This window comes from Sphaeramia orbicularis, chromosome 19 (assembly GCF_902148855.1).
Source record: "Sphaeramia orbicularis chromosome 19, fSphaOr1.1, whole genome shotgun sequence".
In the NCBI taxonomy this organism is placed as follows: domain Eukaryota; kingdom Metazoa; phylum Chordata; class Actinopteri; order Kurtiformes; family Apogonidae; genus Sphaeramia; species Sphaeramia orbicularis.
Window position 1 is genome coordinate 6,838,792 of NC_043975.1, and position 18,100 is coordinate 6,856,891.

Below are 18,100 nucleotides of genomic sequence, written 5' to 3' on the forward strand. Positions count from 1 at the left end.
AGTGAACAACATCGCGTCCGTTGATTTGTGATAAAGCTGATTTGAACGAACTCATCTTTAAGATGAATGTGTTGAACATTTGTAGTCAATGAAATGTCAACACAACCGAACATATTTAACCATTTAATTTTCGTAATTTTAGGGGAAGCCGGGTTTCCCTTGCAGTCTATGAGAAATCGCCACTGGTCTGTATGTGGAACCTGAACTAAAATAAGTTCCACAGCCTCGACGGTGGAATTTTTGCACTTTGTAAATTCATCCCACAGGCCAGATTGGAACTTTTGGCGGACCGCATGTTTGAAACCCCTGCTCTAGCGGGCCAGTTTTGGTCCGCAGGCCGTACGTTTCACACCCCTGAGATAAACACACTAATGCTTTTATCAGACGACGGCCAAACTTAAGTGGTGTTGGTGTGATTGCAGTGTCCTGACTCTGATCTCATCGACTCTACCACTTTCACATGATCTCATATGATGCAAAGCAGAGATAGAAGACACAATCCTTCATTATGCGTCCCCGTCCGTGTCCTCATCCCCAGCCTTTAACCGCCGTCCTCATTACACAACCAATAAGCAGAACCAAAGAGCCGAGCAGGCCTTGCCATCATTCAGCGCTGGCTATTAGCGGCAAGATGGAGGAATGTGACCTCTCCTGGTTGGAAATGCTCCGTTAATGGACAGTGAGGATTTCAATGGAGCCTTTGTCTCTGCTCTTTGTCTCCTGATGAGCCCCCGGTCTGACTGGACACATTTGGATTTGTGCATTTTGATCAAAGTGGAAGTGCTGTATTTATTCCTGGGCTTCCATAGCAGACAGTCTTTTTTTATTATTATTTTAACTTTTAGAATACTCAGTAGCCTTTTAGATTTGAGCCCCGTTCATTTATAATCGTGCACATGAAGGATTGGACGCACTATTTATAGACATGTATGTGTGGGAGTGTGTTAATAACATCATTCATGGTTTATAATTGCACTGTCATTATAGAAAGAGTAGAATTAGACCATTATAAAGCATGAATGTTCTGCGTCTAACTACTGTGTGATGGGATCAGAACGTGTACTTTATATTAAACTGTGAATAAATGTATTTTGTATTTGGGTTGAAGTGATTTTGTTGAGTAAAATTAAACAGATATAGTAAAAAAAGACATGTTAATTTGATATTTGTCTTTTTTTTTGGAATATATTGCCTTTTTTTTTCACTTTCTCAATTAAAATATTCAATATACTAAGGTCACTTGTCATCATATGGATATAAGGAAAAAAAGTACTACTATAAATAAGTATATTTTGTACAAGTCTATTGTAGATAAGAGGAAAAAAATAGTTACAGAGGTGTCATAAAAAAAAAAAAAAAACAAAAGCAAAAAAAAAAAAAAGTTGACACTAAATTCACTGAAAAATGTGATAAATAAATACATTTATATATTTACATACAGTCAAATAAAGTAAAAATAACATCATTCATGGTTTATAATTGCACTGTCATTATAGAAAGAGTAGAATTAGACCATTATAAAGCATGAATGTTCTGCGTCTAACTACTGTGTAATGGGATCAGAATGGGTACTATATATTAAACTGTGAATAAATGTATTTTCTATTTGGGTTGAAGAGATTTTGTTGAGTAAAATGAAACATAAATGAAATATATTGGCTTTTTGTTGTTGTTTTTGTTGTTGTTTTTTGCAATTTCTCATTTAAAATATTCAATATACAAAGGTCACTTGTCATCATATGGATGTATGGAAAAAAGTACTACTATAAATAAGTATATTCTGTACAAGTATATCGTAGATAAGAGGAAAAAAATAGTTACTGAGGTCTCATAAAAAATTTTTTAAAAAGCAAAAACTAAACATTGACACTAAATTTGCAGAAAAATGGAATAAATGCATTAATATATTTATATACAGTAAAATAAAGTAAAAAATAACATCATTCATGGTTTATAATTGCACTGTCATTAGTAATGATTTTGTTGAGTAAAATTAAACTGATATCGTAAAAAACGAAATATTAATTTGATATTTGTCTTTTTTTTGGAATATATTGCCATTTTTTTCACTTTCTCATTTAAAATATTCGATATACAAAGGTCACTTGTCACCATATGGATGTAAGGAAAAAAAGTACTATAAATAAGTACAAGTATATTCTGTACAAGTATGTAGTAGATAAGAGGAAAAAAATAGTTACTGAGGTTGAATAAAAAAATGTTAAAAAAGAAAAAAAAAAATAAGTAAAATAAAGTAAAAATAACATCATTCATGGTTTATAATTGCACTGTCATTATAGAAAGAGTAGAATTAGACCATTATAAAGCATAAATGTTCTGCGTCTAACTACTGTGTAATGGGATCAGAATGGGTACTATATATTAAACTGTGAATAAATGTATTTTCTATTTGGGTTGAAGTGATTCTATTGAGGAAAATGAAACTGATATCGTTAAAAAAAAAGAAATGTTAATTTGATATTTGTCTTTTTTTCCCCAAATATATTGCCATTTTCTCACTTTTTCATAAATATAATTTAAATATTCACAATACAAAGGTCACTTATCACCATACAGATGTAAGGAGAAAAAAAAAGAACTAATACAAATAAGTGCAAGTGTATTCTGTACAAGTATATAGCAGATTAGAGGGAAGAAAATGGTTATTAAAGTGTCAATAAAGAGTAAACAGAAAAAAAAAATGCAAAAAACGAATTTAAGCACTAAATTCACAGAAAAATGTGATAAATAAATGCATTAATATATTTATATACAGACAAATAAAGTGAAAATAACATTCATGGTTTACAAGGAATGTATTTTGTATTTGGGTTGAAATGATTTTGTTGAGTAAAATAAAACAGATATAATAAAAAAAAGAAATGCTAATTTGATATTTGTCTTTTTTTATATATATATTGCCATTTTCTCACTTTCTCTTTTAAAATGTTCAATATACAAATGTCTCTGTCATACAGATCTCTTTAAAAAACAAAACAACAACAACAAAAAAAATGATGCAAAAACATTTTTGATACTAAATTCATAACAAAAAAAATGTCATTACAGTTATTATTATTACTATTATCATCATTTTGTTTTATATATTACCACTTTTTTAATTGTCTTTTAAAATATTCAATATACAAAGGTCACTTGTCACCATACAGATCTGAGGAAAAAAAGTAGTAAAAAAGAAATGTTACTTTGATATTTATCCTGGCAGTTATTTTTTTTTAGATTATATTGTCATTTTCTCACTTTTTCATTTAAAACATTCAATATACAAAGGTCACTCACCTTTATCAATTTTTATAGCAAAATAATTATAATATGCTATTTTATCCCCCATTTTTTAACTTTATTATCAATATAATCTTTAAAAAAATCTTAATTTTTAATTTATCATAACAAATATTATCATTATTCTTTTTATTATTTGACATTTTATCATACAAAACATTCAATAAAAAGGTCACTTGTCACCATATAGATGTGAGGAAACAAAAAGTACAACTAAAAATAAGGATTCAAGGATGTTTTACAGTATTTCTGCACAAGTATATGGTAGATAAGAGGAAAAAAATGTATTACTCAGGTCTTAGGAAAAAACAAAACGGAAAAAAAGATAAAGGAATAAGAATTTAGACAATAAATTCATAGAAAACCTCGATATTTATATACATGAATATATAGAAATACAGTCAAATAAAGTCAAAATAACATCATTCCTGGTTTATAATTGCACTGTTATTATAGAAAGTACTGCATTTGTAATTATAAAACATATATTCAGGTCTAGCTGCTGCAGAATGTGTATTTTATTTGTAAGTGTATTTTATATTTGGGTTAAAATGTTTTTATTGTGTTTGGATGTAAAAGGCTGGAGGATTATTTCTATTTTACAGCCTGTTCTTTATCATAAATGTTTGCAGTTTTTTCTGTTTTCACTCAGATTTGATCCTAATTCAAGACTTTTGAGAAGATGATGTCTGCTGCTGTTTGATGTAAAGCTACAATAGGACGCGTTACTGTGACTTTACATTAAGCTCATGCTGCTGGTGTACGGTACGTTCTGTTATTTCACCCTGCAGGCGAAAAAGGCTTTCAAGCTCGACCTCTGCAGCCTTAGCACTGAAACGCCAAGAAAACACTGGTCCACTCCATTTCTGCAGCTTTGTATATATATGTGTGTGTGTGTGTGTGTGTGTGTGTGTTGAAACCACTGTGTTTTACCGAGAAAATTACAAATAACATGAGCAAAATAAGCCACAAACTGAACAAAACTGAGGAAAAAAATAAAATGATTAAAAAAATATAGAAAAATAAAGAAAAATAAGCAACTAAATGAACAAAAACGACAAAAATATGTACAAAAATAATAAATAAAATGAAAAATATGCAAAAAATTAACTACACTGAAGTAAAAATAAATAAAATAAAATAAAATAAGCAACAAGTCTTTGAATTTTGGCCCAGTAGTTTTTATTTTGGGGCACTTTTTTTTTTTTTTTTCTTATTTGTTATACATAGCTAAATCAGTCCAACAAAACTGAGGAAAAAAATTGAATGATTTAAAAAATGTAGAAAAATAAACAAAATAAGCAACTAAATGAACAAAAACGACAAAAAAATATGTACAAAAATAATAAATAACATGGAAAATATGCAAAAAATTAACTACATTGAAGTAAAAATAAATAAATAAATAAATAAATAAATAAATAAATAAAATAAAACACGCAACAAGTGTTTGAATTTTGGCTCAGTAGTCTATATTTTGGGGCTCTTTTTTTTCTTTTCTTTTTTTTTATACATATATAAATCAGTCCAGCTGTTTTTTTCCACATGGTTGAACTCCAAAAAGCAGTTACACGGTCAAAACTCAGTAAAAACACAATAAAAAAATATATATATATAAAAAAGGACAATACCACAACACTACAAACAACAGTATAAGCAAGAATAGGACCAAGGGTTAATTGACATCCGTTTGACCTTCCAAAGTCACTCAAGGTCAAAGGTCATAGCACCAAATGATAGCCCATATGTGACCTCCTATCCATTACCAATAGTAATTCTATCAATATCTTCAACTGTTTTCAAGTTATAGCACTTGGACATTTTTTCCATTATAAACCAATGGGGATTTTTTAAATGTTAAAAATTCATTAAAAAAATGTCAAAAATCAATATTTCTCAATACTTTGAACAAATTCTGTAGACCCTACCCTGAGGAGCCTCTGCTATGAATTTCAATTGATTCTGGCTGACGGTTTTGGAGAAGGAGTTTGTCGAAATCTGGACGAAGATAACCTCGGGTTTGATTTTTCAAGGTCAGTCAAGGTCAAAGGTCATGGCATCAAATTAAAGCCCATATATGACTTCCTATTTATTGCCAATAATAATTATATCAATGTCTTTAACTGTTTTCAAGTTAAAGCACTTTGACATTTTTTCCATTATAAACCAATGGGGATTTTTAAAATTTTAAAAATTCATAAAAAAATTAATATTTCTCAATTATTTTGAACAAATTCCGTAGAATGTACCCTGAGGAACCTCTGTTATGAATCTCAATTGATTCTGGTTGATGGTTTTGGAGAACAAGTTTCTAGAAATCTGGACCTAGATGACCTCAGTTTGACCTTTCAAGGTCAGTCAAGGTCAAAGGTCATGGCATCAAATTAAAGCCCATACGCGACTTCCTATTTATTACCAATAATAATTATATCAATATCTTCAACTGTTTTCAAATTAAAGCACTTTGACATTTTTTCCATTATAAACCAATGGGGATTTTTAAAATTTTAAAAAATTGATTCTGGTTGATGGTTTTGGAGAACAAGTTTCTAGAAATCTGGACCTAGATGACCTCAGTTTGACCTTTCAAGGTCAGTCAAGGTCAAAGGTCATGGCACCAAATGAAAGCCCATATGTGACTTTCTATTTATTGCCAATAGTAATTATATCAATATCTTCAACTGTTTTGAAGTTATAGCACTTTTTCCAAACATGTCCCATTACACTGGTCAACAGCAAATTTATTGTTTAAGTTTTTTGAGCTGATTTCGGATAATTTTGGTGTGCTGAATCCAAAAATCACATTAATTTTGCTCAATCAGGTCAACTTTCTGAACTATGCTACATATTGGCTTTTTAACATTTTTGCTTACATTTATGGGCATTTTCACATCATATGATACAAAATTCTTTCATATTTCTTGCAATAAACGAGTTCTGAAGATTTGACTTTTGCCAATTTATGATTAATGTTTTTTTTAATATTACAGGTGAATGAAATGGCTTCGTCTAGAAGATCTTGCAAAAATAAGCCTGACGTATTCTGCTACATCTGCTCTGAATACACCATTGTACCTAACAGGAATCAAATGATCAAATGATTTTTTTTTTTCTTAAAACCTATTTGGGTGAGAACTATATAAAAAATCAACCGATAAAATCACAAAAATGTAATCAATTTTGTGAGAAGATCAAATTTTTCCAAATCAAATTAGCAAAAAAACCTGACCTGATTGAGAAGAACAGATGTCATTTTTGCATTTAGCGGTGCAAAATGGTCCGAATTCAGTTGAAAAAACCTAGACAACTTGCAAAAAACATTCTTTTGTAACCCAGTGTTATAAACTGATGGGGATTTTTAAAATGTCAAAAATTCATAAAAAAAAAAAAAAAAAAAAAAAATTCAAAAATCAATGTTTCTCAGTTATTTGAACAACCGTAGTAGACCTTATCCCAAGGAACATCTGCTATGAATCTTAATAGATTCTGGCTGACGGTTATGGAGAAGAAGTTTCATGAAAAGTTGTTTTACCGATGGACGGGTGGCCAGACAACTGATACCAATAGTCCATTGAACCTTCAGGGTGTTGGACTAAAAAACGACAAGGAAACAACATTATAATAGTTTTGGATTTTTACCTCCGCCAAGGAGGTTATGTTTTTGCCAGGGTTTGTTTGTCTGTTTGTCTGTCCGTTAGTGTGTGTGGGGGGGGGGGGGGGCGCAGACCAGAAAATTTCATCCAAATCTGTCCATAACTTTTTGAGTTATGTTGCACACTAACAGACAGACAAACAAACAGACAAACAAACAAACAGACAGACAAACAAACCCTGGCAAAAACATAACCTCCTTGGCGTGGGGGGGCCCACGGGGGGGGGGCCACTGATCAGCCTTGGCGGAGGTCTGCGCTCTCCGAGTGCTTCTAGTTCATTATAGTTTAGTTTTATTTAGTTTTGACTTTTCTTTCTCTAATTCAGTTAATTTTAATTCAGTTTTAGGGCAGGTTTGCTAGTTTTTATTGGTTTTCATTTTTTTTTTAATGCTTAGTTTTAGTTTAGCTGTAGTATTAACCCTTTCATGCATAAGTCACTCCAGTGGACAGTTACTCGACAGCTGTTCTCTTGTATATTCATGGGTTTTGTTGTTTTAGTTCCATATCAACCAACACAGTGGACATTGATGCGTCATCTCATACCATTATTGTAACTTTGCTGTTCTTGATTGGTTCTTGAGTGGAAATCAATTGTTAATATTTATTTTTTGCATATTATCTCCATGAAGTGAGTAGTAACTAGTATTAGAATATGTTAAAATGTGAGAAAACATCAGATTAGCTGCATTAAACATGGTTTCATTTCACTGTTTTTATATCACTGTATGATATTGGGTTTTAAATACATGTTTCTTTGCTTCAAGGATAAAATTCATGGTGTAGCTGAGTGGACATTTTTGTAACTCCATGAAAAACAGGTTGATTTAAAAAAAAAAATTCAATCACATTGTTGTTGTTGTTGTTTTTTCATGCTTAAAGAAGAATAAAAACACTCAGGAAAAAAAAAATCTTGATTAAGATTCTTATAATTCATGCATGAAAGGGTTAAACATTATATATCAGTGGATGTTTTTCTTCACTGGTGCATCTTTGGGTCTTTATGGGTTAAATATTATGAGCTATAATAGAAATAATGTGGTATTAACTTGAGTTAAATAATAAAACAACCACAAAAGCCATTATTGTAGTATTTTTGTGCATGGAATTAACCCTTTCATGCATAAGTCACTCCAGTGGACAGTTACTCTACAGCTGTTCTCTTGTATATTCATGAGTTTTTGTTGTTTTAGTTCCATATCAACCAACACAGTGGACATTTATGCATCATCTCATACCATTATTGTAACTTTGCTGTTCTTGATTGGTTCTTGTGTGGAAATCGATTGTTAATATTTATTTTTTGCATATTCTCTCCATGAAGTGAGTAATAACTAGTATTAGAATATGTTAAAATGTGAGAAAACATCAGATTAGCTGCATTAAACATGGTTTCATTTCACTGTTTTTATATCACTTTATGATATTGGGTTTTAAATACATGTTTCTTTGCTTCAAGGATAAAATTTATGGTGTAGCTGAGTGGACACTTTTGTAACTCCATGAAAAACAGGTTGATTTAAAAAAAAAAAAAAAAAAAAAAAAAATTCAATCACATTGTTTTTTCATGCCTAAAGAGGAATAAAAACACACAGGAAAAAAAAAATCTTGATTAAGGTTCTCGTAATTTATGCATGAAAGGGTTAATTTTAGTTTTGTCGTATCTTTTCTCTTCTTCACCGTCGTATTCAAATAAATTCCAGACAGGACTCTGCTTTTGACCAACTTTAGTCTGCATGTTTCCAGGTAGAGTGGGGATGAGAAGACGACTATAAATGACAAGTGACCAGAAGTGACGAACCGTGACATGTCGTAGGGTGCCGCTAGCTAAAATTGCTCGAGCGAAATAAATCGATTTTGTATCAATCCGACGTTGACAAAGACAAAAACGAAGGGAATTTTATCCATAATTTTTATGCGTTTTATTTTTGTAAACACACAATTACAGTTTCAGTTAATCATCGTTTTTTTCCTTTTAATTATAGTTTTGATTTATTTCAGTTAACGAACATGTTTTTTCAATTCTAGTTTTGGTCATTTCGTTAGTTTTTGTTAACGATAATAACCTTGCAAGGAAAATAGTGTAAAAAAAAAACAACAACAACCCAGAAAACCTTTATTTTTATAGTCGATCTCAGTCACTGCTTCGTGTTTTACCACAGTTCCACAGGTGGGGTGAACTGAGCATGCTCAGATGTCTATGGAAGAAACAAGGTCTACTCTGTCAGCACGTTTAGACATTTTCCCATTCAGTAAACGGTGGAATTTTGAGGAATATTATAAATAAATCCTACAAACGTAACGCTCACCACAGACACGTCAGGGGTTAAAGGGTTAAATGTATTTCTAAATGAGACTTGAATCTGCTTTTCCACAGTCGGTGTGGTTTTGTGTGGGGAAACTGCAGAGCCACAACAAACACAAACACATTTGCATTGTGCAGTTGTGCATTTCACTGGAGTCTGAGTGAATTCTAACACATGTCCATTTAATGACATGCACCAGGACCGGGCCAACAGCGACTGCTGGAGGGAGTCTGGGGAGGGAGTCAAGTATGGACAGAGGAGGACCGGAGAGGAGAGGAAGTGGAATGACAAAATAAAAGTAGGAGTTCAGCAGAAGGAGGAGGTGCAGTGTCATGGCAACGTTTCAGCTGTTTTAGACTAATGTGACAGTCATGAATGAACGTTTACATTCACTTTGAACTGGAGGGTTTCAACGGAAAGGACTCCACTTTTATACAAGAGGGGCTTTGTTTGTTTGTTTGTTTCTTTGTTTCTTTCTTCCTCCCTCTTTCTCCCTCCCTCCCTCTCTCTCCCTCGTTCTTTCTTTCTTTCTTCCTCCCTCTTTCTCCCTCCCTCCCTCTCTCTCCCTCATTCTTTCTTTCTTTCTCCCTCTTTCTCCCTCCCTCCCTCTCTCTCCCTCGTTCTTTCTCTTTCTTCCTCCCTCTTTCTCCCTCCCTCCCTCTCTCTCCCTCATTCTTCTTTTCTCCTCCCTCTTTCTCCCTCCCTCCCTCTCTCTCCCCTCGTTCTTTCGTTCTTTTTCTCTCCCTCTTTCTCCCCTCCCTCCCTCCTCTCTCCCTCATTCTTTCTTTCTTTCTCCACTCTTTCTCCCTCCCTCTCTTTCTTTCTTTCCCTCCTTCCCCTCTTTTCTTTCTTCCTCTGTCCCTCCCTCTCCCTCTCTCCATCCGTCTGTCTCTCCCTCGTTCTTTCTTTCTTCCTCCCTCTTTCTCCCTCCCTCCCTCTCTCTCCCTCATTCTTTCTTTCTTTCTTCCTCCCTCCCTCTCTCTCCCTCATTCTTTCTTTCTTTCTTCCTCCCTCTTTCTCCCCACCCTCCCTCTCTCTCCCTCATTCTTTCTTTCTTTCTTCCTCCCTCCCTCTCTCTCCCTCATTCTTTCTTTCTTTCTTCCTCCCTCTTTCTCCCTCCCTCCCTCTCTCTCCCTCATTCTTTCTTTCTTTCTCCCTCTTTCTCCCTCCCTCTCTTTCTTTCTTTCCCTCCTTCCCTCTTTCTTTCTTCCTCTGTCCCTCCCTCTCCCTCTCTCCATCCGTCTGTCTCTCCCTCGTTCTTTCTTTCTTCCTCCCTCCCTCCCTCTCTCCATCTGTCTGTCTCTCCCTCGTTCTTTTGTTCTTTCTTTTGTCCTCCCTTTTTCTCCCTTTCTTTCTTTCTTTAGTCCTCCCTCTTTCTCCCTCCCTCTCTTTCTTTCCCTCCCTCCTTCCCTCTTTCTTTCTCCCTCCCTCTCTCCATTTGTCTGTCTCTCCCTCGTTCTTTCTTTCTTTCTTTCTTTCTTTCTTTCTTTCTTTCATGTTGTTCTTGAAGTTCTAATAGTAGAAAACATGTCTATATTCTACAATAGAAGGTCTTTTTAATCTGTATTTATATAAAAAAGATGAATAAAACAAAACAAAATAAAAATGACAAATTACAGAAAAAGAAGCTGAAAACATAGAACATATAATGACTGCAATAAAAACGTAGGTTAAAATTCTAATAATTGTAATATTATAATGACATAGGAAATAAATAAAGGATATGTTTTTTTGTGGTTGCCAAATGCCATGACAGATTAAAAACAGATATGAAAACACAGATTTGGAAGTTTCTTTTTTTAGTATTATCTGAGTTTTATTTTGTAATCCTCCACCAGAAGTGCTGCTCCATGTGTTTCCACTGTCCGTGTCCGTGGACTGTGCATGGTGGGTCGGCATTAGGACCCTGCAGACCCTCCTATAGAAGCACATGGTCCTCTCTCAGAACACAACAGTCCTGCTCTGTAATTGCTGTGGAATTGATGTGATTCCAGCTCGCGCCTCGGACCGTGTGCCTCGCGCGTTTGTCAATGCTTTCACCGCTCGCGCTCCATTCTCTTCCAGATCTTCTTCTTCTTTTTTTTTTTTTTTTTTTTTATTGGAGTCGGACATCTCCTTAAAAACAAAGTGCGGGGAGTTGAATGAGCTCAGCTGTCTTCGGGATTTCCTCCAGCTCCTGTTCGTAGAAGGGCTCACATTTCAGGAAGTCCTTTTTGGAGGGGCTTTTACGCACTCGCGCATCAGCTGTTGTTGGAGCCACTATGGTCGCGCGGCTCTGAAACATTAGTCCACGCATCAGCCGGGCATCATGAACCCCTGGAGCCCCCCCTGGACTGGGAACTTAGTGTTTTGGACACTTGTGCATGCCTTTTGTGTCTGTGGACCAGTGTGTGACAGTGCGCGCTCCAGACCTGCCACAGGTAAGACCACAGAGTTTGGATCCACTTTAAGTCCACGCGCAAAAATACTACAATAATGGCTTTTGTGGTTGTTTTATTATTTAAATCTGACTGCATCTCAAGTTGATACCACATTATCTCTATTATAGCTCATAATATTTAACCCATAAAGACCCTCAGATGCACCAATGAACAAAACCATCCACTGATATATAATGTTTAACCCTTTCATGCATGAATTAGGAGAACCTTAATCAAGATTTTTTTTCCTTAGTGTTTTTATTCCTCTTTAGGCATGAAACCCCCCCCAAAAAAACAATGTGATTGAATTTTTTTTTTTTTTTTAAATCAACGTGTTTTTCATGGAGTTACAAAAATGTCCACTCAGCTACACCATGAATATTAATTCTTGAAGCAAAGAAACATGTATTTAAAACCCAATATCATACAGTGATATGAAAACAGTGAAATGAAACCATGTTTAATGCAGCTAATCTGATGTTTTCTCACATTTTAACATATTCTAATACTAGTTACTACTCACTTCATGGAGATAATGTGCAAAAAAACATAAATATTAACAGCTGATTTCCACTCAAGAACCAATCAAGAACAGCAAAGTTACAATAATGGTATGAGATGACGCATCAATGTCCACTGTGTTGGTTGATATGGAACTAAAACAACAAAAACCCGTGAATATACAAGAGTAAAGCTGCAGAGTAACTGTCCACTGGAGTGACTTATGCATGAAAGGGTTAATTCCATGCGCAAAAATACTACAATAATGGCTTTTGTGGTTGTTTTATTATTTAAATCTGACTGCATCAAGTTAATACCACATTATCTCTATTATAGCTCATAATATTTAACCCATAAAGACCCTCAGATGCGCCAATGAACAAAACCATCCACTGATATATAATGTTTAACCCTTTCATGCATGAATTAGGAGAACCTTAATCAAGATTTTTTTTCCTTAGTGTTTTTATTCCTCTTTAGGCATGAAACCCCCCCCAAAAAAACAATGTGATTGAATTTTTTTTTTTTTTTTAAATCAACGTGTTTTTCATGGAGTTACAAAAATGTCCACTCGGCTACACCATGAATTTTATTCTTGAAGCAAAGAAACATGTATTTAAAACCCAATATCATACAGTGATATAAAACAGTGAAATGAAACCATGTTTAATGCAGCTAATCTGATGTTTTCTCACATTTTAACATATTCTAATACTAGTTACTACTCACTTCATGGAGATAATGTGCAAAAAAACATAAATATTAACAGCTGATTTCCACTCAAGAACCAATCAAGAACAGCAAAGTTACAATAATGGTATGAGATGACGCATCAATGTCCACTGTGTTGGTTGATATGGAACTAAAACAACAAAAACCCGTGAATATACAAGAGTAAAGCTGCAGAGTAACTGTCCACTGGAGTGACTTATGCATGAAAGGGTTAATTCCATGCGCAAAAATACTACAATAATAGCTTTTTTGGTTGTTTTATTATTTAAATCTGACTGTATCTCAAGTTGATACCACATTATCTCTATTATAGCTCATAATATTTAACCCATAAAGACCCTCAGATGCACCAATGAACAAAACCATCCACTGATATATAATGTTTAACCCTTTCATGCATGAATTAGGAGAACCTTAATCAAGATTTTTTTTCCTTAGTGTTTTTATTCCTCTTTAGGCATGAAACCCCCCCCAAAAAAACAATGTGATTGAATTTTTTTTTTTTTTTTTTTTTAAATCAACGTGTTTTTCATGGAGTTACAAAAATGTCCACTCAGCTACACCATGAATATTAATTCTTGAAGCAAAGAAACATGTATTTAAAACCCAATATCATACAGTGATATGAAAACAGTGAAATGAAACCATGTTTAATGCAGCTAATCTGATGTTTTCTCACATTTTAACATATTCTAATACTAGTTACTACTCACTTCATGGAGATAATGTGCAAAAAAACATAAATATTAACAGCTGATTTCCACTCAAGAACCAATCAAGAACAGCAAAGTTACAATAATGGTATGAGATGACGCATCAATGTCCACTGTGTTGGTTGATATGGAACTAAAACAACAAAAACCCGTGAATATACAAGAGTAAAGCTGCAGAGTAACTGTCCACTGGAGTGACTTATGCATGAAAGGGTTAATTCCATGCGCAAAAATACTACAATAATAGCTTTTTTGGTTGTTTTATTATTTAAATCTGACTGCATCAAGTTAATACCACATTATCTCTATTATAGCTCATAATATTTAACCCATAAAGACCCTCAGATGCGCCAATGAACAAAACCATCCACTGATATATAATGTTTAACCCTTTCATGCATGAATTAGGAGAACCTTAATCAAGATTTTTTTTTCCTTAGTGTTTTTATTCCTCTTTAGGCATGAAACCCCCCCCAAAAAAACAATGTGATTGAATTTTTTTTTTTTTTTAAATCAACGTGTTTTTCATGGAGTTACAAAAATGTCCACTCGGCTACACCATGAATTTTATTCTTGAAGCAAAGAAACATGTATTTAAAACCCAATATCATACAGTGATATAAAAACAGTGAAATGAAACCATGTTTAATGCAGCTAATCTGATGTTTTCTCACATTTTAACATATTCTAATACTAGTTACTACTCACTTCATGGAGATAATGTGCAAAAAAACATAAATATTAACAGCTGATTTCCACTCAAGAACCAATCAAGAACAGCAAAGTTACAATAATGGTATGAGATGACGCATCAATGTCCACTGTGTTGGTTGATATGGAACTAAAACAACAAAAACCCGTGAATATACAAGAGTAAAGCTGCAGAGTAACTGTCCACTGGAGTGACTTATGCATGAAAGGGTTAATTCCATGCGCAAAAATACTACAATAATAGCTTTTTTGGTTGTTTTATTATTTAAATCTGACTGTATCTCAAGTTGATACCACATTATCTCTATTATAGCTCATAATATTTAACCCATAAAGACCCTCAGATGCACCAATGAACAAAACCATCCACTGATATATAATGTTTAACCCTTTCATGCATGAATTAGGAGAACCTTAATCAAGATTTTTTTTCCTTAGTGTTTTTATTCCTCTTTAGGCATGAAACCCCCCCCAAAAAAACAATGTGATTGAATTTTTTTTTTTTTTTTTTTAAATCAACGTGTTTTTCATGGAGTTACAAAAATGTCCACTCAGCTACACCATGAATATTAATTCTTGAAGCAAAGAAACATGTATTTAAAACCCAATATCATACAGTGATATGAAAACAGTGAAATGAAACCATGTTTAATGCAGCTAATCTGATGTTTTCTCACATTTTAACATATTCTAATACTAGTTACTACTCACTTCATGGAGATAATGTGCAAAAAAACATAAATATTAACAGCTGATTTCCACTCAAGAACCAATCAAGAACAGCAAAGTTACAATAATGGTATGAGATGACGCATCAATGTCCACTGTGTTGGTTGATATGGAACTAAAACAACAAAAACCCGTGAATATACAAGAGTAAAGCTGCAGAGTAACTGTCCACTGGAGTGACTTATGCATGAAAGGGTTAATTCCATGCGCAAAAATACTACAATAATAGCTTTTTTGGTTGTTTTATTATTTAAATCTGACTGCATCAAGTTAATACCACATTATCTCTATTATAGCTCATAATATTTAACCCATAAAGACCCTCAGATGCGCCAATGAACAAAACCATCCACTGATATATAATGTTTAACCCTTTCATGCATGAATTAGGAGAACCTTAATCAAGATTTTTTTTCCTTAGTGTTTTTATTCCTCTTTAGGCATGAAACCCCCCCCAAAAAAACAATGTGATTGAATTTTTTTTTTTTTTTTAAATCAACGTGTTTTTCATGGAGTTACAAAAATGTCCACTCGGCTACACCATGAATTTTATTCTTGAAGCAAAGAAACATGTATTTAAAACCCAATATCATACAGTGATATAAAAACAGTGAAATGAAACCATGTTTAATGCAGCTAATCTGATGTTTTCTCACATTTTAACATATTCTAATACTAGTTACTACTCACTTCATGGAGATAATGTGCAAAAAAACATAAATATTAACAGCTGATTTCCACTCAAGAACCAATCAAGAACAGCAAAGTTACAATAATGGTATGAGATGACGCATCAATGTCCACTGTGTTGGTTGATATGGAACTAAAACAACAAAAACCCGTGAATATACAAGAGTAAAGCTGCAGAGTAACTGTCCACTGGAGTGACTTATGCATGAAAGGGTTAATTCCATGCGCAAAAATACTACAATAATAGCTTTTTTGGTTGTTTTATTATTTAAATCTGACTGTATCTCAAGTTGATACCACATTATCTCTATTATAGCTCATAATATTTAACCCATAAAGACCCTCAGATGCACCAATGAACAAAACCATCCACTGATATATAATGTTTAACCCTTTCATGCATGAATTAGGAGAACCTTAATCAAGATTTTTTTTTCCTGAGTGTTTTTATTCCTCTTTAGGCATAAAAAAAACCCCAAAAAACAATGTGATTGAATTAAAAAAAAAAAAAATCAACGTGTTTTTCATGGAGTTACAAAAATGTCCACTCAGCTACACCATGAATATTAATTCTTGAAGCAAAGAAACATGTATTTAAAACCCAATATCATACAGTGATATGAAAACAGTGAAATGAAACCATGTTTAATGCAGCTTAATCTGATGTTTTCTCACATTTGAACATATTCTAATACTAGTTACTACTCACTTCATGGAGATAATGTGCAAAAAAACATAAATATTAACAACTGATTTCCACTCAAGAACCCATCAAGAACAGCAAAGTTACAATAATGGTATGAGATGACGCATAAATGTCCACTGTGTTGGTTGATATTGACCAAATGGTCAGAAGGTGCAGAGCCTATGTTAGGGCTCAGGGAGGACAGACCCAGGACTGAGGACACTGATCTGGACCATATGGTCAATCTGTGACTCGCTGTGGATTAATATTGTTGCTTGTTGCTAAATGTGAACTTTGTTGAACTACCCTTTGTCATATTTTACATTATCCTCTGGATACTCATCCACTGTTTTGTTGTTTGTTGTGTTTTGCTTGTTAATTAACCCTTTCATGTATACTGGTCACTACAGTGGACAGTTATTACCTCCGCCAAGGAGGTTATGTTTTTGCCAGGGTTTGTTTGTTTGTCTGTTTGTTTGTTTGTCTGTCCGTTAGTGTGCAACATAACTCAAAAGTTACAGGACAGATTTGGATGACATTTTCAGGGTTTGTTGGAAATGGGATAAGGAAGAAATGATTAAATTTTGGTGGTGATTGGGGGTGGGGGCCCCACGGGGGGGGCACTGATCAGCCTTGGCGGAGGTCTGCGCTCTCCGAGTGCTTCTAGTTCTGCAGCTGTTCTCTTGCATATTCATGTTTTTTTATTTTTTTTTATTTTTTTTTTACACATATCTTTATTAAAGTTTTAAGACATTACATATCTTTTCTGACATGAAGTGGTAACATTGTGTAGATCTCCCCTGAGTGTAATAGTTGTAGTTTTCACACAATTTATCAATAAATACATGTTTCTTGGCTTCAAAAATTAAACGCAAGGTGTCCAGCTGAGTGACATTCTTGCAACTTCATGAAAAATAGGTTCATAAGATTAAAAAAAAAAAAAAAATTACTATTTTTTTAAAAAGGTATTTTTTTTTTAACTTTTTTTTTTTCTTTTTTTCATGAGAAAATTTTCTGTCGCATTGTGTTTTTCATGCCTAAAGAGGAATAAAAACACTCAGGGGAAAAAAAAAAGAAAAACTAGAAGCACTCGGAGAGTGCAGACCTCCGCCAAGGCTGATCAGTGGCCCCTCCCGTGGGCCCCCCCAACCCCGATCACCACCAAAATTTAATCATTTCTTCCTTATCCCATTTCCAACAAACCCTGAAAATTTTATCAAAATCTGTCCATAACTTTTTGAGTTATGTTGCACACTAACGGACAGACAAACAGACAGACAAACAAACAAACCCTGGCAAAAACATAACCTCCTTGGTAATTATTAAGGTTCTCATAATTCGTGCATGAAAGGGTTAAATGTTTTTTAAGAACAAGAAAGAATTTGTTTTCATATTTAATAAAATGGTGTGAAATGGCATCACATAGAATATGTGATAAGTTTCTTTTGATGTTCAGTTTATATGTGACCAAGCAAAAGATAAATACTTACACAAATATCAACAGTCATAACAATCTTAGACAGAAGAACAACACAATAGTTTCATTTACATGCCTGAAAAGAGGTGAGAAGAAGTGCAACTTAGACACTTTATGTTCAGTTAATGATATCTTTGCAGAAACAGTCACTTTTTCTTCAGTTTTCCCACGTCTGATATAAAA

The 18,100-nt window shown here is 33.6% G+C and overlaps 1 protein-coding gene across 1 annotated transcript in view; it reads left to right on the forward strand.

Moving 5' to 3' along the window:
• The first annotated feature begins 11,330 nt into the window (after positions 1-11,330).
• Positions 11,331-18,100, forward strand: part of adam12a (ADAM metallopeptidase domain 12a) — a 505,639-nt gene continuing 498,869 nt past the window's right edge. The window contains exon 1 of the mRNA XM_030122462.1: positions 11,331-11,679. Within this exon, the coding sequence (XP_029978322.1) occupies positions 11,568-11,679 (112 nt within the window). The 5' untranslated portion in view covers positions 11,331-11,567. The remainder of the gene's footprint in view (positions 11,680-18,100) is intronic.